The sequence below is a fragment of the Nyctereutes procyonoides genome, unplaced genomic scaffold, assembly GCF_905146905.1.
Source record: "Nyctereutes procyonoides isolate TBG_1078 unplaced genomic scaffold, NYPRO_anot_genome, whole genome shotgun sequence".
Lineage (NCBI taxonomy): Eukaryota > Metazoa > Chordata > Mammalia > Carnivora > Canidae > Nyctereutes > Nyctereutes procyonoides.
This window is the reverse complement of record NW_026575135.1, coordinates 1,668,098-1,693,850: the sequence shown is the minus strand read 5'-3', so window position 1 is coordinate 1,693,850 and position 25,753 is coordinate 1,668,098. Positions and strand designations below refer to the sequence as shown.

At 51.8% G+C, this 25,753-nt stretch overlaps 1 protein-coding gene across 3 annotated transcripts in view; it reads right to left on the bottom strand.

Annotated features, from left to right (window-relative positions):
- Positions 1–25,753, bottom strand: part of BRINP1 (BMP/retinoic acid inducible neural specific 1) — a 171,035-nt gene that overhangs the window by 44,767 nt on the left and 100,515 nt on the right. For all 3 annotated transcript variants that reach the window (XM_055301581.1, XM_055301582.1, XM_055301583.1), the window contains exons 3-5: positions 20,458–20,648; positions 12,017–12,186; positions 9,074–9,179 (exon numbers count right to left, since the gene is read on the bottom strand). In XM_055301581.1, coding sequence (XP_055157556.1) covers positions 9,074–9,179; positions 12,017–12,186; positions 20,458–20,648 — 467 coding nt within the window. The remainder of the gene's footprint in view (positions 1–9,073; positions 9,180–12,016; positions 12,187–20,457; positions 20,649–25,753) is intronic.

Here is a 25,753-nt window from a genome sequence, read left to right as displayed (position 1 = left end):
GGTCGGCCGTGGGTCCTCCCGGTCCCGCCTGTGTCCTGACCGAGCCTCCCACTGACGACTCAATCCGCTTCTTAAGAGGAGCCCTGGTCGTCGCCACGGGCCGAGCGCCGCGTGCTCCTGGGCGCGGGAAGGAAAACCGATACCAGGTGTGGCCGAGCGGGGGCTGCACCTGCCCAGCAGCGGCTTTGCCGACCCACGACGCCCGAGGGCCCGGCTCCCGCCGCCTGCACCCGCTGCTCCCGCCGGCCGCGCTCTCCCACGCGCTGACCACACGGGCGCTCCGCCGTCCACCGGGCCCCAGGGCCACACCTACTCACGTCCTGCCCTCCTGCTGTCCTGCTGCAGCTGGCGCGGCCTCATGCCCACTGTACCCACATCTGGGAATGTGTCGTGCGGACCCGGAGCTCACCGGACAAGCCGGGAAGCCTCGGAGCCCGGGCGACGACAACCCAGAGGCCAGGGGAACCTCGGGAAAGTGTCCATCTGTCCTTCTGTATGCTGGGGAGCGGGGTCCCCACCGCCCGTGGGCGGGACGGCTGGCCTGGCCATCGGACGTAGGCACGGTGTCCAGGAGGGAGCAGCAGCCCCAACACGTGTTCCTCCCAGCAGGTGCGGGTCTGTCCCCGCCGCTACTCCCTGCGCCCAGGGGACTATGAAGGCCACCCTGTGCCCCCACTGCTGACGCGGCCTGGTGCGCCGCCTCCTGCCCGCCCTCCCCCCTCCTTTACCCCTCGTGCTCGTGCTCTTCCTCCCCCCAGGACCCTCCCCTCCTCCTTCTGCGGCCTGAGCACCAACCATGGGAAAACCCCGAATTCAGCAAATAGCCCTGGGCCCCTACGGCCGTGGCACCGGCGGACGGGCTGAGAAGCAAAGCTGGGAGGCCGAAAGCCCTTGTCCGAGGCGGCCCATCGTCTGACCTCACAGCAGCAGAGAAAACCCAAACCCAGACGAACAGGTGCAAGGTGAATAGAAACAAATGAATCACGGCGCGGAAGGGGTCCTAGAAGAGGCTCTTGGGAGGAGGTGGCATTGGGAAGATGAGGGGACATCACCCCTGCCTTACAGCTGTAACCCCCGGCACGGCAGGGAAGGCGCACGTGCTCTGGCCTGTGCTGTCCACACACGCGAGCTCAGGGGCGGTGGCCCCCTGGAACGGGGTCCCGTGTGACTTCAACGACGGGCGCGAGGGGCCGAGAGAGCGGCGCTCCTTGTACGCTCGGTGATTCGCTCACTGCTCGTTCCTTCACTCACAAAGCCACTTAACCAATATCCTCAGAGCGCTGTTTGTGCGCCGGGGCCTCTGGAGACAGAAGGGGTCCCTACGGCTCAGGGCTGGTTCTCACCCTCGGGAGTCAGATCATAGGGTCCTAGGGAAGAGGGTGGGTGCGGTGCCCGACAACCTGGACAGAGCGGGCGTCAGAGCAGCTCCCCGGGAGGTGTGGAAGCCTCGAGACTGGAGAGATAATGCCGAAGAGCGAAAAGTAATGAAAAATAAAACGAAGCCTATCGTGAAACGCCAGAGATTCCTTAGGCCTGGAGTCAAGACACTATTGTGTGTCGGACAAGAAGGCAAGAGTTTGAAGACGTTGCCCGAGTGCATGAGTGATAAGCGATGGAGCGAGTCTGGAGGGAGCTGAAGTTTCTGGAGGCAGATGCACAGGAAGAGAGAAGAAGGGGAGGAGGGGGAGGGGAGGGGGAAGAGGGGGCGGAGGTGGAGGGGAAGGGGATAGGGGAGGGGAAAGGGGAGGGAAGGGGAGGGGAGGAGGAGGGGGAAGACAAGGAGGACCAGGGGGGAGGAGGAGGAAGGGGGAGGAGGAGGACATGGGGGGAGGAGGAGGGGGAGGAGGAGAAGGACGAGGGGGAGGGGGAGGAGAATGGGGAGGAGGAGAAGGGGGAGGAGGAGGATGGAGAGAAGGGGGAGGGGGAGGACAGGGAGAAGGGGGAGGAGGAGGAAGAGGGAGAGGAGGACGAAGAGGGGGAGGATGGGGGGAGGACGGAGAGGAGGAGGAGGGGGAGGAGGATGGAGAGAAGGGGGAGGAGGGGGAAAAGGGGGAGGACAGGGGGAGGAGGGTGAAGACGAGGAGGACAAGGGGGAGGGGAGGAGAGGAGGAGGAAGGGGTGGGGGAGGAGGAGGAGGGGGAGGGGAACGACCGGAGACCAAGCAGGGAAACGCACCATGTGATTACTAGGATGTGGGGAGAAGACGCTCCGAGCACAGAGCCTCGGGCGGCCCCGCGTGGAGTGGGGAGGCCGCAGCTGGATGCCGGGCCACGGCACTCCTTCCTCCGTCGGCCTCACTGCCCCCCATCCTTTGGCAATGGCTTCTCAAAACCTGCATCCCCGCCGTCGTGGTCCCCGCCACCATTTGTCTCCCCTCGGTAAAGGCGACGGCCCGAGCCGGCCCTTCCTGTGCCCTCGCCCTCGCCCTCGCCCTCGCCCTCGCCCTCGCCCTCGCCCTCCGGTCTTGCCACGCGGCAGCCACAGGGATCCGTCCCACGTGTGAGTCAGGTCGGGTTGCTCCGCCGCCTGAATTCGCGATGGCTCCTCGCTGCATCCAGAGTAAAGTCTAAAGTCTTCTCCATGGTCTACAAATTTCTACAGGACCCGTTCCCTCACCGTCTCTCTGATTGTAAAGAAAATAAAGGTCTCTGTTTCCTTGTTTATCGTCTGCTCCCCCGGCAGCCACGCACCGGGAACTCCAACAGGCGGAGGCGCGGCTTAGGCACGTGAGGCCGAGCATCCGGCGCTTAAAACACCCTCGGCGTGTGGCTGATATTCAATAAATATTGGTAAATGAACGAATGTACGAATGAATAAATTTGTGGCTCATCCCAGATCTCAGCGAAATATTCTCTGTGCAGCCCTTTCCACATCGGGGAGCTACTAAGGCGGCGCCCTGCTCTCTGCACACCTCCGCAGGTGGATACTGGATTAAATCGCATGACTGCGCCGCCGAAACACTCAACGGGCTTCTTGGAGAGAGAAGTATAAAAATAAGAAGTGACCATTATGCCATTAGTGTTATTACTACCAGTTTGGCTGTGGCTGTTTTGACTACTAATAGCCTGGGATCGTTTCTCTGATCCTGTTGCTCTCATTCCCGGGGTCCCCCGATCCTCGTCTATCTTTTCCCTATTTCCTCCCACCTTCACCCTGTTTTGCGCACGGCCTGGGGAACACCGCAAGGTGCGCGGCATTAGAGGGCCATTCACCTCATCCTCAATCCACCACAATAAAGCTCTGCAGCATCTCCCCTCCCAGCCTCCTTCAGCTGAGTTGGGAGAGGAAGAGGAAGACCCAGCACCAGCACTGGGGGAAGGAGAAGCTCGGGGGTCAGGCCATCAGGGTTAAATGCCGAGCTCGCTCACTTACAGAGTGACCTCCCTCACCTGTCTTCCCACCTACAAAGGTGGGATCTTACCTACGCCTTCCTCCTAGGAATGGTGTGAGGCTTAAAAATGCCACAAATTAAAAAAAAATGCAACAAATATAAGTACACGGTACAATTAAATGTACGTTAAGATAAATAAAAACAAATAAATACGAACACGACCACACTAAGGGCGCACGGCCCCTGGCACCCAGGGAGGCGCTCTATAAATCTCATCCACTGTTACCTCCTGACTCCTCCGCCCGCGTCCGCGCAGCCGCCTTCTAGCTGGGCCTTCCTGCTCTCTTATACGTCTCTGCTTTATCCACACGTCTTCTCTTTGCAGAGGATGTCAGGAGGGAGCGCATTATTAAATAAATTTTTAATAGACGCATATTATATACACGGAAATGTATACACATAAATCATGTGTGTACAGCGCTATGAATGCTCACAAAGCAAACACACCCGTGTGCTGCCATCCGGATCAAGAAACAGAATATTATAAACACCTCCAGAAATCTCTCCCGTCTCCTGTCAGTCCCTTGCTCTTCCTCCCCAAAGGTTAATGCCCTCCGAGCTTCTAGAACAACGCATCTGTCTTTACGGTTTTGGCCTGTATCGAGCCGGCATCACACGGCGTGCATCCCCTTTTGTGTCCGGCTTCTTTGACCCAACGCTACGTTCGTAAGATGCTTCCGTGTGGTGGACAGGAGGGTAGTTGACTTTCTCCCATTCCTGAGCTGCAGCCTGTCATACGGATGCACGACAATTTATTCATCCGTTTATTTGTTCATGGGCAAGTAGGGCTACCTCCATGTAGAGGCCGTTTTGAATAAAGCTGCTCTAAGATAAGCATTCGCGTCTTTGGGGGAACATGGGTTACGTTTCTGTGGGGCACGTTCCCAAGAATTGTAATTTCTGGGCCACAGGATAAGGACGGATTGAGTTTTTAGTAGATACTGCCAAGAGAGTTTTCCAAAGTGGCCGTACTAATTTGTTCTCCCACAAGCAATGCGTGCGAGTTTCCAGGGTTCCACGCCATCACTGCTTGATACGGTCAGGGTTCCTCATTTGAACCAGACCGACAGCTGTTCTAGAATACTGAAGTGGGACTTTATTTTTTATTTTTTTAAGATTTTATTTATTTATTCATGAGAGACAGACACAGAGAGAGAGAGAGAGAGGCAGAGACCCAGGCAGAGGGAGAAGCAGGCTCCGTGCAGGGAGCCCGACGTGGGACTCGATCCCGGGACTCCAAGATCACGCCCTGGGCCCAAGGCAGGTGCTAAACCACTGAGTCTCCCAGACTGCCCTGAAGTGGGACGTTAATTTACATTTTCTGAGGGCCAGAAAAGCTAATCGGCCTTTCAAATGTTTACCTGCCATTTTGATATTCTTATTTGTGAAGTGCCTGTTCATGTCTTTTACCCATTTTCTGGTCTTACTGGATTGTCTGCCTTTTTCTTGTTGGTTGTAGGAGTTACTTACATATTTTGCACAAGGTCAGGTACATGTATCTGAAGAAGAAATTTATTTATTTATTTATTTATTTATTTATTTATTTATTTATTTATTTATTCCTACTCTGCAGATTGCATTTTCATTCTGTGAATAGCAGTATCTGATGAACAGAAATTCCTAATTTTAATGTGTTCCACGTAGCGATCCTTTCCCTTACACTTCGTGTTTTTTGCATCCTACTGAATAAATACCAACCTACCCAAAAGTCATGAGATAGTCTGCTGCTGTCTTATTTTTAAGAAGTTTTGTTTTGTGTTTCCTTCCACCAAGAGAATATTATTCTTCCTCAGATATTTTTTCTTTTTTTTTCTTTTTTTTTTGATATTTTTTTTCTATGACTCCTCTACCTCACCCGCCTGAGTGATTTATTTCCTTCCCAAATCTCCATAATGGTGTGCCTTATTTTCATTATCTCTATTATATTACATATTACCCTGACTCTTGTGTATTTCTCTGCCCTTTGTCTCTATCTCGTCCCTACACTCCATTCAACAGATTATCTAAATTCTTCATGGTCTTCTCACTCAGCTCTGGTCATGAGGCCTGCTACGTGACCCTAAAACTGGTCTGTCTCTCAACCCCAACTGGTACCTTTATGGCCTGAATCTGTGAGTGCTGCCTCTGAGTGCTGCAATTGCCCGTCACTGGTCACCCACCACCAATCTAGCCTTGTCTAATTAATTGACCACCAGACAGCCAGAGATCTTCCAAAATATCAATCTCTTCATGCTACCTCCTTTTCAAAAACGCTTCCATGGTGCCCATTACCCTCAAATTCATGTTCAAGTCATTAACGTGCTGCAGAGGCCTTCCAGGATCTGGAGGATTGTTTTGTCTTTTCCACCGTTGGTGTCTCTGGTTGAATCTTCTTAACACATTTTCATTTCCTTGAGTGCTCCTTTTTTTTTTTAATTTTTAATTCTTAAAAAAAAATTTTAAACGCTTTTTTTTTTCTTTTTAAGTGCTCCTTTATAAAGACTCTCTCTGCCTCCGTATCCATGCTCCTGCCTCCTCTTCATCTTCCAGGTCTCATCCTCTACATCTTCTCTGATTCCTTAGTAGGTTAAGTCTCAACACCGTCTGGTACCAAGAAGCCCTCAGAATTTTTCTACACTACAATTCTTTATGCCTATTATTATTTGTTTAAGCCCATCTTCTCTGATACAGTGTGTATTTTCTAGGGACACAAACTGTGTCTGTCTAGAGCACCACTATACCCTTATGCTTGGTTGGATGCCAAGGTGGGTTCCTACAAAATATGTCTATCTATACAGGTATGTCGGTATCTCCGTAGGTGTCTATATATACACATGTACTTGCTGTAATGAGTTGAACTGATTGGTGCCCATAGGCTCAGGCGTTCGCACTGGATCTGGCACACAGTCATGCTCAATTAAGGGTTGGTGGTTCCCTGTCTTTATAATGAAAAGGACTGAACGACCACCTACTTCAATTACCCAGCCCAGCGGAACGATGATTAAATAATCTAACATTTCCACCAGATGTCATTTACTTCTAACTCTGCTAACAGAGAGTCACTACATACCTCAGCAGGCCACTGCAGGTTTGGGCATGAACGTGCCCTGGAAGTTTATACTGAGCTTGAACTGAGGTCTATTTCATCTCAGCTAAGAGCTGGGATCCTTGTCATTTCCTGCAAGCAGATCAGCTTTGGCTCATTTTATCCACATTAATGAATTTGACTATCTTTTCTGCAAGACAGTCTTTGGGGTATCTGCAGCCAAATCCTATTGTACCAAGTCAACTCTCTTAAGCTATCCATCATAAGACACCCGTCTTTGGATGCACTGTAATTCCCTAGCACCCCTCTTGAAGTGGGATGCCCAGACTTGGACCCGAGTTTCCAGGTGTGCTCTGACCAGTCTAGACTGGGACAAGGGAGCCACCTCCTTTTTGGTGGATAACATACTTCTAGTAACATAACCAATGGTGGACCTGGCTTTTGGGAGACTGAGACTTATACCAAAATTGTTTATTGAGAAAAAGATTTCAAAATAAGATGTGAAAGTGGATATTTAGAATGAAAAAAGTTGGGGACATAGGAGGTGGGGGAGCCGTGGACCTCAAGCTTCATTAGCTTCATGGTAAATCAGCCTCTAAATGTCCCTAAGATCTTAATAACTTCCTGGAAACATCTTGTTAATCCCTTCTAAATTTACTCCAATTATAACTCACAGGTCTCTCCACTGCCAACATTCACAGCAGGGTTAGCAAGTGTAGGCTGGAGCCAAGCTTCCCGGACTCAAACATCGCTCTCGCTTCACAAGGTCGCCACAGGTATCGCAGGAACTGATAAGTTGAAAATCTTGGCACGCCCAAGGCAGATCTGTCTCTCTTATCTACTTTCTTATCAGGTGATTACCAAACCCACTGTCCACCCTCTTCTCCACTAAAGGGGCAGGGTTATTCTTCCTGTGTTTGAGGTTTTGTTTTGTTGTGTTTTCTTTTAACGCTAAACCACTTTCCTGGTCTGAATTTCCTAGAGGGCTTTTCGTTCAGTGCTCCCGAGTGACATCCCCTAGCCCTCCCTGCACCGTCTTCCAACCATCTTCTATAACAGGAGCGTGAATCAAAGGGTTGCCAAGGAACTGGGATATAAAAGTCATATTAGGCTCTGCTTAGCTCCACCTGCCAATCTCAACTCCACTTTCCTCCCACTGACATTCAGAATCACCTTTCTCAGATACCTTTCTAGAAGGTCACATTTTCAGTCTGCTCAAAGTTGAAGCGTGCCATTTTTTTTTCTGACTATAAAGTTAATACATGATCGTTGTAGAAAAGTTAGAAAAAGAACTGGCAGCCTAAAATAAATCATCTGCAACCTCACCAGCCAGAGGTAACCTCTTTTAACATCTCGGCATCTTTCCTTGCAATATTATTTTCCCTTATCCTTTCATGTTGTTAAGATCATGCCACACATTTGGTCAGAAACTATCCATCTTGGGGGCACCTGGGTGGCTCAGGGGTTGAGCGTCTGCCATTGACTTAGGGCATGACCCCGGGGTCCTAGAATCGAGTCCCACATCGGGCTCCCCGCAGGGAGCCTGCTTCTCCCTCTGCCTGTGTCTCTGCCTCTCTCTGTGTATCTCTCATGAATAAATAAATAAAATAATAAGTGTAATAATATATATAAGTATAATAAATAATAATAATAATAATAAAGAAACTATCCATTTTTAAATGAACACTAGATCAGGTTGTTTTCATATATTCTTGGAAATTCTTATATATAACATTTCGTACCTGCCTCGTATGATATTGTAGGCATGTGACATAATTTGCACAGTCTCCTCAGGTGGAAAAATAAGATCCTTACTCTTATTTTTTGGCTATTACAAATCATTCTTTTTAAAACAGCACTATCTGTACTCAAAGCCTTGAATGCTTTCTCCTATAAACTCCTCACTTCTTTATGATGAATTAATAAGGGTAAAATTACTATTTGGAAGAGTCTGTTTTCCTTAAGGTCATAAGTATATAGGAAGCACCTAACACGGACCTGACATAAAAAAGACATTAGGCCAACACACGTGTTAGTATATATACCAACAAAGTCATCCCATAGTTGTTGCATCCCTGCTAGCAGCGTCTGGCTACCTGTCTCAGCCAGCACGGAGCGTTCTCATTCGTGCGCTCTGCTGAAAGCACACACACAGACACGAACACGTATGTGTGGGTATAAATATATTAAAGACCACAGATGATTAACGAATAAGGAGAAAGGAGATTACACAGAACCCAACGATGCTGTAAAATGCTCTCTAGTTCTTAGAATTCAAATAACACCTGCCAAAACACGTTGAAAATCAAACACAATAATATAGGAAATTCGGACGGTAAGATATGAAACTTTAATATATATTAGGTCTGGAGCATCTATAAATAACACCGTTTAGACGTTTTCATCAAAATAATCGGATAAAGCTCACATTCTCATACTTTATATCTGAAAACTAATTAATAACCGTGAATTCAGTGTCCTGTATATGTTAAAATTTTGAAAAGGCATCCTACCCCGTCTTAATTTCCCCATTCCTGGTTTCTATCAGGTTTTCTGTCTTTCTTCTTCTTCGTTCTCTCGCCACATGATGCCTCCTCAATATCCCGAGCCTCTCCCCCCACCCACCCTCCGGTCCCACATTTCCGCGGGCATCCTACCTTGAAGGTGCAGTTTGCTCTCCGTGCTTTGCAGAAGGACGGAACTCACAGAGTCCAGATTGTCGTAGCTGTTACAGCCCAGAGGCCCGGTGCGCGTCTCTGTGACCTGAGTGGACACCAGGGGGACAGGTGTGAGACAGACGCCCTGGTCAGACACTTGTGAGACGGGGCCCCGCGGAGTCAGCCCTCAGCAGAGCAGAGCCAGCAGAGAAGGTCTCCTGGCCCGAGCCCATGGCCACTTCCCGGGCACCTGGCCTGTGCCGAGGCCACACGTGGGCCACCTCCAAACAGACGCCGGGAGGGCGGGGCAGTCAAGTCCACAGACTGGAGCCGCTCCCTGGCTCTCACCCCGCAAGGTCACTCTAAGTAGCATATGAATTAACGAGCTGAAGCGGAGGATCCACATTCAAGCCTAACGGGGCCATGACTTTGCTGTGTGACCTAAGGAAGTCCCCCAACTTCCCTGAGCTTCTGTGTGACCTGAAGCTTCATAAATCCTGCCCAGGAAAGCTGAGCGGTGAGACATGATGGGTGGAGGTGCCTGACATATGTTCCAACACGGGCGTCGTGTTCCCCGAATCTCTATATAATCTGTCACTAGTACATATGCATTATTTGGCAAGAACAGTAAAATTAGGCCCATTTTCTGAAAGCCATTTTATAACCATAAAGTAAGCTTGGTTTAGGGTGAAAAGAGGTCTCTCATCCCTCTCACCTTTACTTCCCCACCACTTAATACAATCAAATATTGGGCAGTTTCGAGGTTTGCATCCAACTATAACGACACAGCACCAGTTGTCGCATGACCCGCACGATGGCCATGAGACTCTCCATGCCAGCTGAGCCTTCCTCCCCCTGTGAACCCTTTTGCATCCGTAACTTTTCCTTTCTCGGCCTCAACGTCCCATCTACAGAGCCCTCCTACCCACCTCAACGGGTAAAGAGATCACAGTTCTGGAGCGGTTAGCACGTCGGAACCAGTATATAGATGGAGGATTAGGAGGTTTTGTTTTTTGAACAATTTATTCTTTTTTTTTTCTTTTTTTGGACAAAGTAATGCCATAATTGTTACTGAACGAGGCTCAAAACTACCCTTTCGTTTTGCTAAGGATATCCTGGGAAAGGAAGCTACGGACGGGCAGACGTTCCTCACCGGGGCCAGCGGCTAGTCTTAAACAAAGCTGGCAGCGAGACAGTTCTAGCCAGCGGGGTCTGGGGGTGGTGGCAAGAACTGGCAAGAAAAATCCACGTCCCACACCGAGTGCGGAAGACACTGGTAGGGGAAGAGTGGCTCCTCGAGTGGCCTCTGTGCAATTTCTCTGGGCCATTCCTTGCAAGGAGGCAGGCTGCACTTCCAGGAGGCACAAAAGAAGATTATCTTCTGACAGAGCTTCGATATCTCAATTCCACATCCCATCCGAGGGGGAGAGAACCATTTGGGTGATAATGAAAACCAGGCCTTTGCTTCACCCGGACTCTGATGGCTTCATAAAGGTCTGTCTCCCTGCGCAGAGTTCCCTAACAACATAATCCCCCCAATAGAGGCGATGCTTCTTGGATAAGCTGGCTCTTTGTTTGTCCATCTGATTTATTGCTCTCCTTCCTCCCTCCCACATCTGTCCTCCTCCCTTGGTCAATCTCTAGCTCACCTGGTGGAGTCGGCCTCACCCCCCACCCACCCCCGGTCCCAGCCACACACGGACGTCTCCCCTAGAGATATTTTTTTGCAAGTCTTAACAGAAGGGTAGGTCTGTACTTAATTCAGAAGAAATTAGATCGAAGATTGAGGAGTAGCAGGCAGGTATAATCGGGTTTCAGAAAATGTGAGATGCAAAAACTCCGCACTGAGACCGTGAGAAAAACTAATCCTTTGTATCAAAAATTCCTCCCTCGTCCTCTTTAGAGAGGTAATCCCTGAATTTATTGCATTTAAAATAGAACCTCTTTTTTTTTTTTTTTTTAAGTGTCTGTGCTCCAAGGCACTGAATTGAAAGTCTAGAGCTGCTCTCCTCAGTGTGGCTATTTAAGTGAAAATTAATTAAGATGAAAGAAGCTTGCCAACTTCGCTCCTCGGTAGCCACAGTTCTGGGGCTCCACGACCCCATGTGACCAAGGTCAGCTGTCTCACCACGGATGTAGGGCGCGGCCACCATCTTGAGGCCTCTACTGGATGAGGTCGTTGCAGGGAGCATGGGCCCGCACGTGGCAGGCGGCCCCTTTTTTGTACATAAGACTTCGATTGGCGCGTAGCCGAGCGCACTTATCTGCACACCGTCCGCGGCTGATTTCTGTGTTACGGCTGCAGAGTTGAGTTGGGGCGACCTTGACCGCACGACCTACAAAGCCTAAAATTCTTATTATCTGGCCTTTACAGAAATAGCAGACCCCTAGGTCAGCAAGTAGAATTCTAGTCTCTGTTACGGCATGCTGGCTGTAGAACCCTGAACAAAAAAGTCGTTAGCTCTTGGACCTCAGTTTCCCTACCTGTAAAATGGGAGGCAGTGAGTAATGCGATGCAGAACACAAGAGTTTAAAAATTGCTCATCTAGGCATCAGTAATCCGCCTCTTGCTAGCTCTATGTCCTTGCAAAAATCACTTACCCACTGTTGCCTCAGTTTTGTCTTTGTTTTACCTGGAAAGGGACCCTAAAATATCATGCACGCAGGAGAACCTTAAGCGTGAAATGAGAGGACTGTTGATAATTATGCCACGACCACAGCCGGGGCTGCCCCAGCAAATCGGTACATGTGGTCGCCCTACAACAGGGCTCAGGATCTTACAGGGCCTTTGACGGCACGAGTCAGCGCGGTTGGCAGGGGACACTGTGGTGTTAGCTCCGTGGGTATGAAGCCAGGGACTGTATCTGCCTGTCGGCTCTCAGAATACCGGACCCCTGCAGTGTTGTCTGAAGAACTGTCCACCCCATCCACCCGCAAGCCTACCTTGATTGCTCCAGTTGATATCTGGATCTCATGGAGCCTCCTCATGGTGCCATCACGGTCGACAAAGTAGGATGATGCAAGCTGGTGCAGAGCTTCAACACTTTGGGTGGCATTCCCTGACTTCCTGTCGAGGCGACTTTTGTCCATGTACATGGTCAAGGCCTCCTCCCCTGCATGGAAAAGTAAAGAAGTTCAGGAAGCCTGTCGAGCTTTGGAGTGGGAGGAAAGGCTCCAGGGCCTGGATGCTGACAATAGCCTGGAACTTCCCACCGATTTTGCCTAAATTCCCTTCTGCCTCTGAAAATCAAGAGCACGGGGAAAGAGAAACAGTCCAGAGGTGGCTGTGAGCACCAAGCTCTAGGAGGACAAGGATCACAGAAAGACTGTTCGGGGTCAAGTCCGACCTCTCCCAACCCGCCACGCAGACCTCACCTGCAGCATCTCCAACACGACCCACCTCCTCTCTTTGAGGCTCCCTCTCTCCCTCTGTAAAATGATGCATTTGCCCTAGATACCTCCTCTCCCCTCACCCCCCACTCCCATTCCCTCATTTCTCTCCTTCTCCTGCTGCTGCCCCTTCCTAGACAGACAGATGGATGCACAGATCAACGGATGGATGGCTAAGCAGGTAGACAGATGAGAGAGGAGACATTCTTTAAAGACAAATACTGATAGAGAGCAAAAACCACATGCCTAAAAGAGGGAAAAAACTCAACTGTCCGATCATTGAAGCCAGACACCACCGACGTCAGCCAGTGACCTCCCCTGTACAAAGCCCAGTGCCTGGCACACAACAGATAGTACATAGTTAATCCATCGTGTTTTCCAGTTCCCTCCATCAATATACTCATTACCTACACGAGCCAAGCACTGTGGGTCTGTGAGTACGAGGCACAGACAGGAAGCAGCATCTGCTGGGGAGGGAGGGAGGGTGGCGGGAAAGTCAGGTGTAGGGAGGAGGTCGGAGAGGAAGAAGGAGAGTGTGGGGTGGGGAAATGGAGCAAGCGATGAATGCACAGATCCACGTATTTCATTCCATTAAGTTTTCCTTCGTGACACGTGCATAGGTTACTAACAGCACTAACTTCAGGCCCTTTCACTCGGGTAACCAGGTGTGGCATCATTCTGGAAGGAAAGGAGGGTCCAGAAAGGCCTGCTAAACAGTTATGACCTGCGTACATCTGGGTTCCCTCCTCGCAACTGTGACCTTGGGGATGTTTCTTGACCTCTGTGTTCCTCAGTTTATTCACTAACAAAAGTGGGGGTGGGTGGGATGACACCTACTCCATGGAGCGATTCCGAGGGATTCAATTCATTAATACTTGTCCAGTCCTTATAGCGGGGCCTGGTTCATTGCCGCAGTCAAAGCCATTCGAGTCGTGGCAAAAAGCCACGTCTGGAGCAAGTGTGCCCAGTCTACACTAGCTGTGTGAACACTTACCCTCACTCACCCTCCCCATGCTTCAGTTTCTCCACGTGCAAAGCTGAGGCCAAGGTTGTCCCGGGGTTAAATTCACCTGGACCTGAAGGACCTGAAGCCTGCCTGGCACACACAGGGCAGTTCACTGCCCACAACTTGATTACTGTAAATACCGAATGTTTGAGATGCATCCTTCTGTCCACTCAAGCCAAGAAAATAGGAGAGTCAGAGAACAGCACTGTCAATACTGTCTGAGGGCAAGAGCCTGATACCTAAGATCACCGAGATTTCTTCCGAATGCTGATTATGTTTTGAGTTGGAGAGAAAAATACATCTATTTTTTTGCTTCTGGGAGGAGAGTGATTGCCCTAGGCAGAGTGCACAGCCCCGACCACAGGCTCATCCCTGTGCCTCGGGCGCGTCCGTGGCTGCTTCTAGAGCACAGCTCCACTGCCGTTCAGTTTCGCACGTGCAGTCTCCCGTCCACCCGTTCACTGCCATCTCCCTCCATGAGCTCCAGCCGAGCCATCTCTGCTGTCTCCGGGATGGATTCTTGCTGATTTTCCTCCCCTGGGATCTCCTCAAACGCTTCTCTCCGCTGAGACTGCAATTGTGTCCCTCTCCCATCCGACCACTGAAATCCTATCCAGCGTTTGTCACTTTCTCTGGCCCTTCCTCCTCGGTCCTGGACCTGCCATACTCCTATGCACTCCTCACAGCCCAGTCCCCATCATCTATCTGGAGAGCTTCCCCTGCCATGCCCTCACCCCAAGGAATCGCCTTTCCTCTGTGACTCTCTACCTCATCCACTCAACTGAGCTCAGCACACCTGCATTGAGGAGCCTGGCAGGCACCGCGGTGACAAATGAATGACAACATATTGTCCCTGTTTCAGAGTCACTGAGTGACGACAAGTATGCTACCCAGTGGGAGGGCTACCGGCCAAGTGTGTCTATCGGGCACTTGAAATGAGTGGAGTCCAAACTGAGACGCGCTGCGGGTGTGAACCACACGGTAGATTGCCAATATCCGAAAATGTAAAACATGATATAAAATACTTCATTGGTAGCTTGTCCTATTGATTACGCAAGGACGTGATAGCATTTTGGATAGATTGTGTTAAATAAAATACATTGTTAACACTGATTCTCCCTTTTTTTCTTTTTACTTTCAGAGATGTGGTTGTGAGAACGTCTAAGATGGCGTATGTGGCGCACAATCCTATTTCTATTGGGCAATGCTGGTGCAAGGACACAGAGACGAGAGGGAATGGATAGCAAAGGTAGAATGACACGGAGAGAGGATGTTGCCCAGAGGAAAGGGGGCCTGCATCCCTGTCGGGAATACAAGGCACTGATGCTCTGGTCTCCCCAGCCGCATCCCTGCCACTCTCTCTCTAGGTATGCTCGATCCTGCACAAATGCACCCTGTTTTCTCATTGTGGTGACTCTTCTTTCTTTTTTTTTCCTCCTGGCTAATGTCTACTCTTCCCTCAGACATCACCTAAGACAACACCCCCTCTAGGAAGCCTTCCTGGAATCCCCCACTCTTTACTTAAACTAGATTAAAAACTCTATCTAACCAGGTGTTCCCTGTCTCCTTTATTTCTCCAAAGGATCATGTCCCACATTTCCTGGCACTTGCTTGCTTAATAGCCCGTCTCCCTCTAGAGGAGAATCGCTATGAGGTCAGGGAGGGTGTAAAAGGCTTTCCTCATTTCATTGTCATTGCCTCGCAAGACAGGGACTAGTATCACGTGCCTTAGCAGATGATTGGAATATTTGTGGATGAATGGATACATAGTATAGGAAGTGATCCAACTCGACTATGTTCATTGAGTGACACACCTGCTTCAAGTACTAGACTAAAATCTCCCGATGAGAAGATTTATCTTCATCAAAATTAACCTTTGGGTGCCACACACCTAGACGTGAATCAAGAGGAAGACACTCATGTTTGCACTTTCCCATGAAGTCTCACTGGTAATGCAGGAGGACATGATCTTCCATCCTTCAGGATCCACAATGACCTAAATAGAGTTGGCTTAAAAATGACTTTAGATACAATTAAGACAATGAATTCCAGGAGGGTGCATGATGGCCTGGTGGAGCAAGGACTCTACGGATTCATTTGTAATGTTCCCAATGCTTCACCAAGGTCAGAAGAAGAGATGTTCAGTTATCGTGGGATGGATGAATGGATGGGCGAAGGGATGGGTGAATGGATAGGTGAACGGATGGGTGAACAGACAGGTGAACAGATGGGTGAATGGATGGGTGAACAGATGGATAAATGGATGGGTGAATGGATGGACAAATGGATGGGTGATCGGATGAGCAAAGGGATGAGCGAATGGATGAATGAATGGATGGGCAAATGGATGAGTGAATAGATGGATGAATGGAGGGGCAAAGGGATGGGTGAATGGATGGACAAACAGATGGGTGAACGGATGGGCGAACAGATGAGCAAGTGGATGGATGAACAGATGGGTGGATGGATGGGCAAACAGGCAGGTGAATAGATGGGTGAATGGATGGGTGAACAGATGGATAAACGGATGGGTGAATGGATGGGTGAAAGGATGGGTGAACAGATGGGCGAATGGATGAACAGATTGGTGAACGGATGGGCAAACAGACAAGTGAACAGATGAGTGAACAGATGGGTGAACAGATGGATGAACGGATGGTGAATGGATGGGTGAACAGATGGATGAACGGATGGGTGAACGGATGGGTGAACAGATGGGTGAATGGATGGACGAACGGATGGGTGATCGGAGGAGCAAATGGATGAGTGAATGGATGAATGAATGGATGGGCAAATGGATGAATGAATAGATGGATGAATGGAGGGATGAAGGGATGGGTGAATGGATAGGTGAATGGATGGGCAAAGGGATGGCTGAATGGATGGATGAATGGATGGGTGAACAGATGGATGAATGGATGGGTGAACGGATGGGCAAACAGATGGGTGAATGGATGGGTGAACAGATGGATGAATGGAGGGGTGAACAGATGGGTGAATGGATGAATTAATGGAGGGGCGAAGGGATGGGTGGATGTATGGGTGAACGGATGGGCAGACGAATGGGTGAACAGATGGGCGAACGGATGGGCAAAGGGACCGGCAAAGGGATGGGTGAATGGAGGGGCGAAGGAATGGGTGAATGGATGGTTGAATGGATGGGTGAACCAATGGGTGAGCCGATGGGTGAACCGATGGGTGAACCGATGGATGAATGGATGGCTAGATGGATAGATGATTGGATGGATAGATGAATAGATAGATGGGCCAAGTGGTAAATTATTCAATATGTGAATCTACTAGATGTTAAAGCTACAAAGCAGAGGAAATAAATATTCCAAGTGTCAGTGCAGGCTCTCCATGGGGCTCACAAAAAGAGAAGGTGGAACAAGCACAGGTCCCTTCGGACTGAAAACTGGCAGAAGCAAGCCTTAGATCAAGAGGGGTTAATGGGCTTCTTGCTGCATTATTAAGACTTAATTTCTTGTTTATTAAGAGAATGTTCTGTTTAGTGTTGCTTTCCCATTTGGGCATTCCTGCAAATTGCCTCTTCACCCCACATAGGCCTTTCCTCCATCTCTGTCCTCCAGGGTATTTGCCTCACTGTCTGCACCACTTCTTTCAGAGGTGAACAGAGTGGGACTCAGACACGCAGGGGATGGGGATGAGGTGGGAGCCGATCCTTTTACCTTGTGAGTGTAGAAGGGATACTGCTCCAGGATAGGGGGAGGGGTGCCGGATTTGGGGCCTCTGGGGCATCCCCCATCCCTTCCTTCGGTGTTTGTTTGACTTTATTCTCAGCCTTTCTCTCAGCCCGGGGGAAGCTTTCCCAAAACACAGGGTGAGGGAATAATGAATATATGCACAAATGTACACAAGTACAAACACACCAGCCCTCGTGCATAAAAAGACATTCATGTAATTTCCACATATTCACAACATGTGCAGCCTGACACACACACACACAATCGTACATCACATCTATATGCATGAGTCCAGTGGGTGTGCACGTGTGCACTGCATATGCATGTACACACTCTGCGAACGGATGAACTGACGTCCGGTCTAGGCGGGCGTCGCACATCTGTCTGTGCAGGGAGGCATGTACTCCCAGGCAGGCCGACCTCATCATACGCATCACACAGAATGGCCGGGCTCCGAGCTCTTTCCCTCAGAGGGACAGGGGGAAATGGCCGTCCCTCTATCCCTGCGTGTCATTCCAAACCCATAATTTCTCCCCTTACCACCTCCTGTGAGAAGAATCATTTGCATCCAGTACATATGGGGTCTAAGCAATTTCACAAAAACACTCGAGGAGCCCCCGGAAATGGCAGGTGTCGGCCCTCCCACCAGCTGCATTTCCTCTTTCTCGCTGCCCTTCCTTCCTCTTCCCTCTCCCTCAGGAGCCAAATAAATGCATTTACTTGTTCTCCATGTGACAGTTTAGGATCATCTTCTGTTGTCGGAGCACGCCCTCAGGAACGCACCTGACACCTCGAACAGCTCATCAGAGCGTTTCTTCTAAATGAACATGCTGTTCTTAGGAAAAATTACATTGAATAGCATTTTCTGCACCTTCTTGCATTTAGGCAGGACCACGGACACCCAGATAGGAAACTGAATTGCTCAATGTCCCCTATTCACCTAGTGAGTGGTAGCAACCGGCCCGAATCCCAAACCCCCAAGCTCCTTAGCCCCATGAAATTATAATAATTATCGTACGAATAATAAAACACCTCCAATGGTAACAACAATCTGTTTGGTGCCAAACACTGGGCTCAGCACCTTTAATGCCCCATTTTATTTAATTGTCATGACGTGTATGTCTATTTATAAAAAAGGAAACCAAGACCTGGAGTAGGTGGCACAACACTGGAGACAGGACTAGAACCAACTCCAGAGCCCGCCCTTCCATTCACTATAATTTACCCCTTCCCTACCCTCCCCTTGCATGAGGAGGCTCCTAAGGAACATTTTTCCATGATTGAGCAAGTGAAAACATGACGCAGGAAGGACCTCATGCAGTGTCTGGCACCCTGTGCTCAGTCGACAGTAAATCTTTTCCCCTTCCTGCTCCCCACTCCCCAACGTTGAGGATTGGGGGAACATTTAGGGCTTGCTGTCCAACACTGGAACTCAATCCAAGGCTTTGCATATTTTAAAATGTTGTGCTGTAAAAACAGAAGAGGAACAAGGCTCTGTGAATAATTCACCACTCTGCCTTGGAGAAATTAAAAATATATTTCACAGCCAAAGAAAGGTCTTTGCTATTTGGTATTTCCAGGGACTCGGACAGAATGCAGCTTCTAATTGAAGAATGGAATATTTATTTATTTATTTATTTATTATTTATTATTTATTTATTTATTGAAATGAAATGGAAGGTGGAGAAGTCCAAAGAGAAGGGGTATAGGTTAATGAAATGCTCAGTCCAGAAGTGATTTAGTTTTCACTTTACAATAGAATATAATTTATACTACATGATTTAACATTCAAAGTCCTGCTTAACTTTATGTTTGATTAGCAACAGGAGACAAATACACACTGTTTGGTTGATTTGGGAGTGGGTGGGTCGGGGGGCGGGGCAGTGAATGAGTTGGTTAAAGGGAGACTGATGTTGAGTCGAAACAAAACAAAACAAAACAAAACAAAATGCAGGCTTTGTGGACAAAAAAAAAAAAAAGAAAAAAAAACGAAGTTAAAGACTTGGAGTAAACTGTGTTGTGTTGTGTTGTGTTTTTAGTTTAAATAAACAGAACAAAACCCAAACCAAAAGAAACCTTGGCTCTGTGGCTTGCTAATCACACGTCTTCTGACTTCTGGCTTTCCCTCAGCTGGACAAGGGAGATCATTTGACTCCACTTGCAGATTTTAAGGACTACGGGCAAACAATAAATGCCGGCTTTTCTTATTGTGAGGACACATGAGTGTGCCCAACCGATTTCTCCTCCAACATTGCCCACATTGTCAGATTCCTAAACCTGGGCTTCCTCTAATGTACACTGCGTGCTCAGCCTGGAAAGCACTGCCACCTTCCTGGGGCCTCCTGCCCAGCTCAGGAGGGCTGTGTCCTCTGGCATCTCGGCTCGTGGGGCTCACCCCTCCTCTGAAGGACGAGATGGGATGTTACGATCCAACCTCAGTCCACTCCCCTGCCTCCGTCCATACTCCAGCCTGGTTTAGCAGGCTAGGGCCCAATCTCAATACAACCTAGCAGCTCTGAGTGGGAGGGGGTGCGGTGCCCCACCACCGAAGAGCCTGTCTCCACATTTAGTGGACCTGGTCACTGGGGCAGCAAACCAATGTCCCAAGTGTTGAAGCTCACAATGTAAAGTGAAGCACGGAGGCAAGCACCATAAGCATCAAAATACACTCGTTTCTACCAAATCCCCCCTTACAAAAACGTATTTCCTTGTTTTCTTCTCTCGGTCTCTCCTTACTCCCCTAAAGATTGGAGGGACTTGCTGGGCAGGGATGCGTAAGGCCAAGCAGGATGGAGCAATTAGTCAGCTTTCCTATTAACCTACTCCGAACCCACATAAGATACAAACAATACCCTTACTTGTAAAATGATGACCTCAAGTTATCAGTCCCTCAAGCAGACTTAAGTAAACAAAGGCAATCCTCTAAACAGCATCTGAAGCTTAATTATTTCCCCAGATTAGACCACGTTCCAAGGGAACTAATACAATAATCAGATTAAGCATCCCTGACGAATTGAGCTAATTCCAAGGTGAAGCCACAAAAGTTAGCACTTCCACAAAAGTTAGTAAACTCAGGTTAGACTGAGTCCCAGAGACTGGAATCAAGTGCTCGGACGTGACCACAACAACCAAGACAACTTGGCTTACCTGGCAATACCTTGGCTTTGGAGTGACATTCAAAGGAGGAGATGCTGGTGTGGCTTTGATCCTCGGACACCCCACCCTCCCCTCCAACCCAGGCCCAAAGGCATGATAAGGCTCTGGCCCAGCGGCTGCCAACCTACCTCCCAAGGTGGCAGAGATGAGGAGGTGGGTGCCGTACTTTTTGATGATGGTATCAATGAACTGCTGAGTGGTGGGTCTCCTGCCAAGCAGGCGGATGCTCCTTTGAAACTCTGGCATGAGGGGCACTGGGTGACGGACCAGGTCTCTCCTCTCGATGGCTGTGTTCCTCACCTTCCAACGGGCAAACTCCCTGGGTAAGAAAGATGAGAAAAATGCCTTAACTTACCACTTCTAAGCCCAAGGCAAAGTTCACCCAACCATCCCACCTGGGCATCTTTCCACAAGGTAAGAGGGTGACAACAATTGTTTTTAATATGTGTCAAGTGCTACTTAGATCGGAAGCCCTCTATTCTCTTCAGCCAACAAATATATACCGAGCACTGTTCTCACTACCGGGACATGGTAGTGAGCCAGGCAGACACACTCACACTCTCATGTTGCTCACAGAGCTTAAAAGTCATTGCTGCCCAGCTGCTTGTGCACCTCTCTCACTAGACGGTGAATGATACCAGAGATGGAATCTTCCCAGGTACACGGTGCCTGTTACCTGGTAGGACTCTTACGGATGCCAGCTGGATGAATAAGCACATGAGTGCATGGAAGGGTGGAAGGGTGGGAGGATGGAAGAAGGAAGGAAGGAAGGAAGGAAGGAAGGAAGGAAGGAAGGAAGGAAGGATTGGAGGATGGAAGGGAAGATGGAAGAAAGGGAGGGAGGGAGGGAGGGAGGAAGGAAGGAAGGAAGGAAGGAAGGAAGGAAGGAAGGAAGGAAGGAAGGGAGGAAGGGAAGATGGAAGGAAGGGAGGGAGGAAGGATGGAAGGACGGATTTGAGGATGGAAGGGAGGAAGGAAGGATGGAAGGAAGGATGAATGGAAGGATGGATGGGAGAATGGAAGGAAGGAAGGAAGGAAGGAAGGAAGGAAGGAAGGAAGGAAGAGAAGGAGGATGGAAGGAAGGAAGGAGGGAGGAAGAAGGAGCAGAAGAAGGCTGTTCATGGGGAGTCCTGGGCTTACAGCCCTCAGACAACCCGGAAACCAGCTAATTAGCCCAGAGCTGAGTGCTGCACAGACTCTAAGAGGCACCCGGTGAGCATTTACCGTCGGAAGAAATCAAGCTACGAGGCGAAGACTCTGTGGGAGAATTTCCCTTCCCCCTCCACTCGGGGCAAAGACCGTGGGCTGGGAGCCCAGCTCGGGCCTCTGTGCATCCTGCAGGCCATGTGACACCGTCCTGGGCAGGCCTGGCATCTCCTGATCGAGGAAATCCTGCCAGCCCCTCCTCCTCCTCCTCCTCCTCCTCCTCCTCCTCGGTGCACAGGTCACAGAATGGTGACAACACCTTGCAAGCTGCAGGGTCCCCATGGCTGTGACCGAGTGGTGGGCTCCGGGCCTCCCGAATCCCCAGACGTGGAGACCCTTACAGGCTCGCAGGCCACGCAGCAGGAGCATGCTCAGACGCAAGGAGAACCCCGTGGGCCCTGACAGGCCGCTGTCGCTTAGCTGCCATCTGTCCCCCCAGGGATGAAGCTCCTCCTGGAGCGACCGGCCCCCCGCCGGCCTGGGTGCCAAGGCCCCCGGGCTAGCCGCGGGGACGCTGGGCGGATGGGCCGCGCTAGGCCGCGGGAGGCAGGGGCATGATGGCAGGTGGCCCCAGATGGGCCCCAAGGTCCCGCTGGGGAGTCTCACTACGACACCTGGGACGGAGCTTCTGAAGAAAACGCCTCGGAGCTGGAATAGGGTCGGGGTCCGTGGCCGCGTGGGGAGCCTCTGCCCATCAGTCCTGCCGCTGGCGAGGCCAGGCCGTCAGCGCTGCACTCAGGTCAGCGCTGCACTCACCAGGCCACAGGTGGGGGGCGACGCTGCTGAGGATGCTGCCGGGGACGCTCGGGGTGGCGGGCATGACAAGCCGGGCCCCGCGTGTCGTGCGGCTGCAGGCCATGGGCAGAAACTGGGGGGGGGGGGTGAGGTCTGGGAGGCGCCGAGCAGGACGGGGGGCTTGAGGAAGGTCTCCTGGGTCGACCAGATGGAGCGAGAGGGGCAGGGAGGGACGTGCCAGCCAGTGGAGGACACGTGAGCGGTGCCTGCGGGACCCACACCCTGGCCTGCCCCACCCTGGGCCACCAAGGCCGCTGCTTGAGCGTGGGCAGCCCGGGACCCAGCGGCTTGCACCCAGCGGGTGGGACGTGGTGGGATTGTGCTCCCTCCGGGGTGGGTTGCGGCACCCTGTGACTTGTGCTTTGTGTCTCTGTGTCTCTGTGTCTCTCTGCCGGGGTGGGAGATGCCCTGCAGAAGGACCACGTGGCCAGGAGCCCGGGGAGGCCTCGGCCGGCAGCCTCGGAGGAGGAGGGACCTCAGAGGACCCGAGCCCTGGCCACGCAGGGGGAGCGGGGAGGGCGGCCCTCCTGGGGGGCCTGGGGCCCACGAGCCACCGCCTGCAAGGGGAGGGCACCGCCGGCCCGAGGCGCCCCGTCCGCAGGAACCGCCTCAGTTAGTCGTGCTGCTCGGAGCCGCTCGGCGACGGGGGCAACGGGCTCCTGGGCCCGAGATGACCCGCAGGAGGCCAGGGGGGCGCCAGACGCCTCGGAGCAGGAGTCCGGCCTCCTCCGCTCACCGCCGCTTACAGGACCACATACACAATCACGGGATTACATGTGTGCACGGAAAACACGCAGACGTCAGGATAACAGACAGATGTGTGACCACTCGGATCTAGGACTTAGGACCTCGGGTGACTCATCGTTTCTTCATGTGCCTGTGACTATGGGCCTCACACTAAGACGCGGTTACACACACGGACGTTAGGTAACGTGTCGGAGGTCACACAGCTTAGTGAGCAGCAGTGCTGGGGGGTGGGGGGTGCAGGAGGGCAGGGGGTGGGGGCGGGGGGTGAAGGAGGGCAGAGGGGTGAGGGGTGGGGGGGCTCAGGAGGGCAGGGGGTGGGGGCCCGTGGGGGGTAAGGGCCAGGGGCGCACACTGAGGATGAGGCTGGTGAGAAAATCCTCAGGCCAAGGCTGCAGGACTCCTCCCGGTGCTGTCCTCCTCAGCAGCCCTCTGCTCCCCTGCACTCGCGCACACCCATGCACACACTCGCGCACACGTGCGCACGCACACACGGAGGACAAGGGCCTGTGGCAAGTGCTGGGCCCCGGGAAGGAAGCTGATGGCATCTGGTGCTCCCCAGCCCGGCTCGCCGGGGCCCAGGAAACCCTGAATCAGCCCCCACCTTGCCCCGGCTGAGCTGCGCCTTCGCGAAGGGGTTTGCTCCCAGGGCGCCCGGGGAAGCGTTGGGGGGGGGGGTTCAGGGCCCTGCCATCATCCTCGTGCTCGAGCCCTAGGAAGTGCTCTGGCTCTGGGGTCGCAGGGAGGACCCAGCGATGGGCAGCCCGGACCCTCCTGACGTCCCCGAGGAGAGGGACCGGGCCATGCCCCGCACCGGGCGCAGAGGGCAGAAGGTGCCCAGGAAGCTCTTCGTCAACCGCAACAGGGTGGCTGTGGCAGCTGCAGGCTGCCCTTGGCGTTCTGCTCTCGTTATTACCTGCGGGCGCCACTCCCGGTGAGGTTTCAACTGCATAAAGTGCTTCCTTTTTGTTTCCTCCCCTATGAGATGGAAGCTCACAGTTTCCAGTCCCCGGGTTGCGAGGGGGCACCATGGAGGTGCCGGGCCCGGGAGGTGCTGGCCGCGTAGGCGTCTCCTCCAGCGTCTGCGAGGTGATGGGGGCCCCCCTGCCCTCTGCAGAAGCCGAGGGTCGCTTTACTCTTTAGAAGGTGTGTCTTGCAGCTTGTGGTTTGCTTTTGAAGTCGGTTCCCTGACCAGCTGGGACTCCGGACCCCGGGATCGAGATCTGAGCCGAGACCAGAAGTGTGGGGTGCCTGACTGAGGAGGCACCCGGGCGCCCTTTGTTGCTTGCTTGTTTACCCGAATCTGATGTAGCAGAAAGACTTGGAGGTGGTTTTCGAACACACATACCGTATACACTTAGAAATACAGAAAAAAGGGAAAACTAAGGGGAAAAAATATATTATTTTGAAGTCCGGCTTAAATTTGCTCGGGAGCTTAACTCCGTAATGCCCTCATGACCTGGTGGAGCCGGGCTGCACAGGTCTCCGAGCTTCCCTGCAGTCGAAGGCAGGAAGGAACCTCAGCCAAGGGCCATCGTGCCGACGAGATAATAGGGCAGTTGTCCAAAGCTGTGGAAGAAACACGATCTCCAGAGGCTACGGGAGACCCAAGCACCTGCCACGGTGGCTGCTAAGGAGACGGGGGGCAGTGCATGTGGGCCGCGGAGCGCGGGAGCAAGTCCGCGTGGCCCAAGCCCGCTACAGTCTATACGCGGGGCTGTCTGGGGTTCTGGCTCCGTCCTGGGGTCCCGGCCAGTGTCTAGACACCGTGCCCCCGAAAATGTTTGTGGGTGGGATGACTGGTTACGCTGTTCACTCCTGGGGGCCTAATCCCATTGGTTGTATTAATTAATGTTTGGGAAGTGGATTGCAAACAAGCCCCCGGGTGTCTGGGTGGTGGGGCTGGAGGGACGGGGGTGGCTGTTAGCAGCAGGTTGTCCTCAGGGAGCAGCGAGCAGAGCAGACCGCGGAGGGGGAGGAGGAGGAGGAGGAGGAGGAGGAGTAGAGGCACTGACCCGGGACAGGGTGGGGAGGGCGAGCGGCCTTTGCGGCCCTCGCGGCCTGCTGCTCCCCAGCAGCTCAGGGAAGGGGAACCCGGGGGCAAATGCGAAATGGAAATGATGCAGCTCACGAGCGAGGGTGTCCGAGACAGTCCCCGGTGGCCTCCACGCCCCGAATGGAAGCAGGGGCAGCGGGGGAACTGGGGCGCTCGGGTGCCTCTCCCGGGGCAACTTGGGGCCAGGTGGAGGAGGGGGGAGGAGGGGGGAGGAGCAGAAAAAACTCTGAAAACATCACTGGGAAGAGCTTCACTCTAATGGCCAGACACCGACTCAACTGTGCAGATAGAAGAATCCTTCCTGCCCGTGCACGGCCGCCTTCCTGCTCTCCGGGGCGCGTCGGCTGGAGGGGGAGGGGTGCCACTCTTGCTGCCCAGCAGCCCAGGAGCCCTCTGAGGGCTCTTCTGGGATAAGGTTCCGAGAAACCAGGAGAAGCGTGTCCTTGGGATGGGGCTACAGGCTTCTCATCGAGCAGAAACTTGAGAGCGAAGAATAGACCCTTAACTCTGGGGAACAAACCAGGGGGGGTGACCGGGTGACGGGCACGGAGGGGGACACTTGGCAGATGAGCACTGGGTGTTACTATATGTTGGCAAATAGAACTCCAATAAAAAAAATTAAA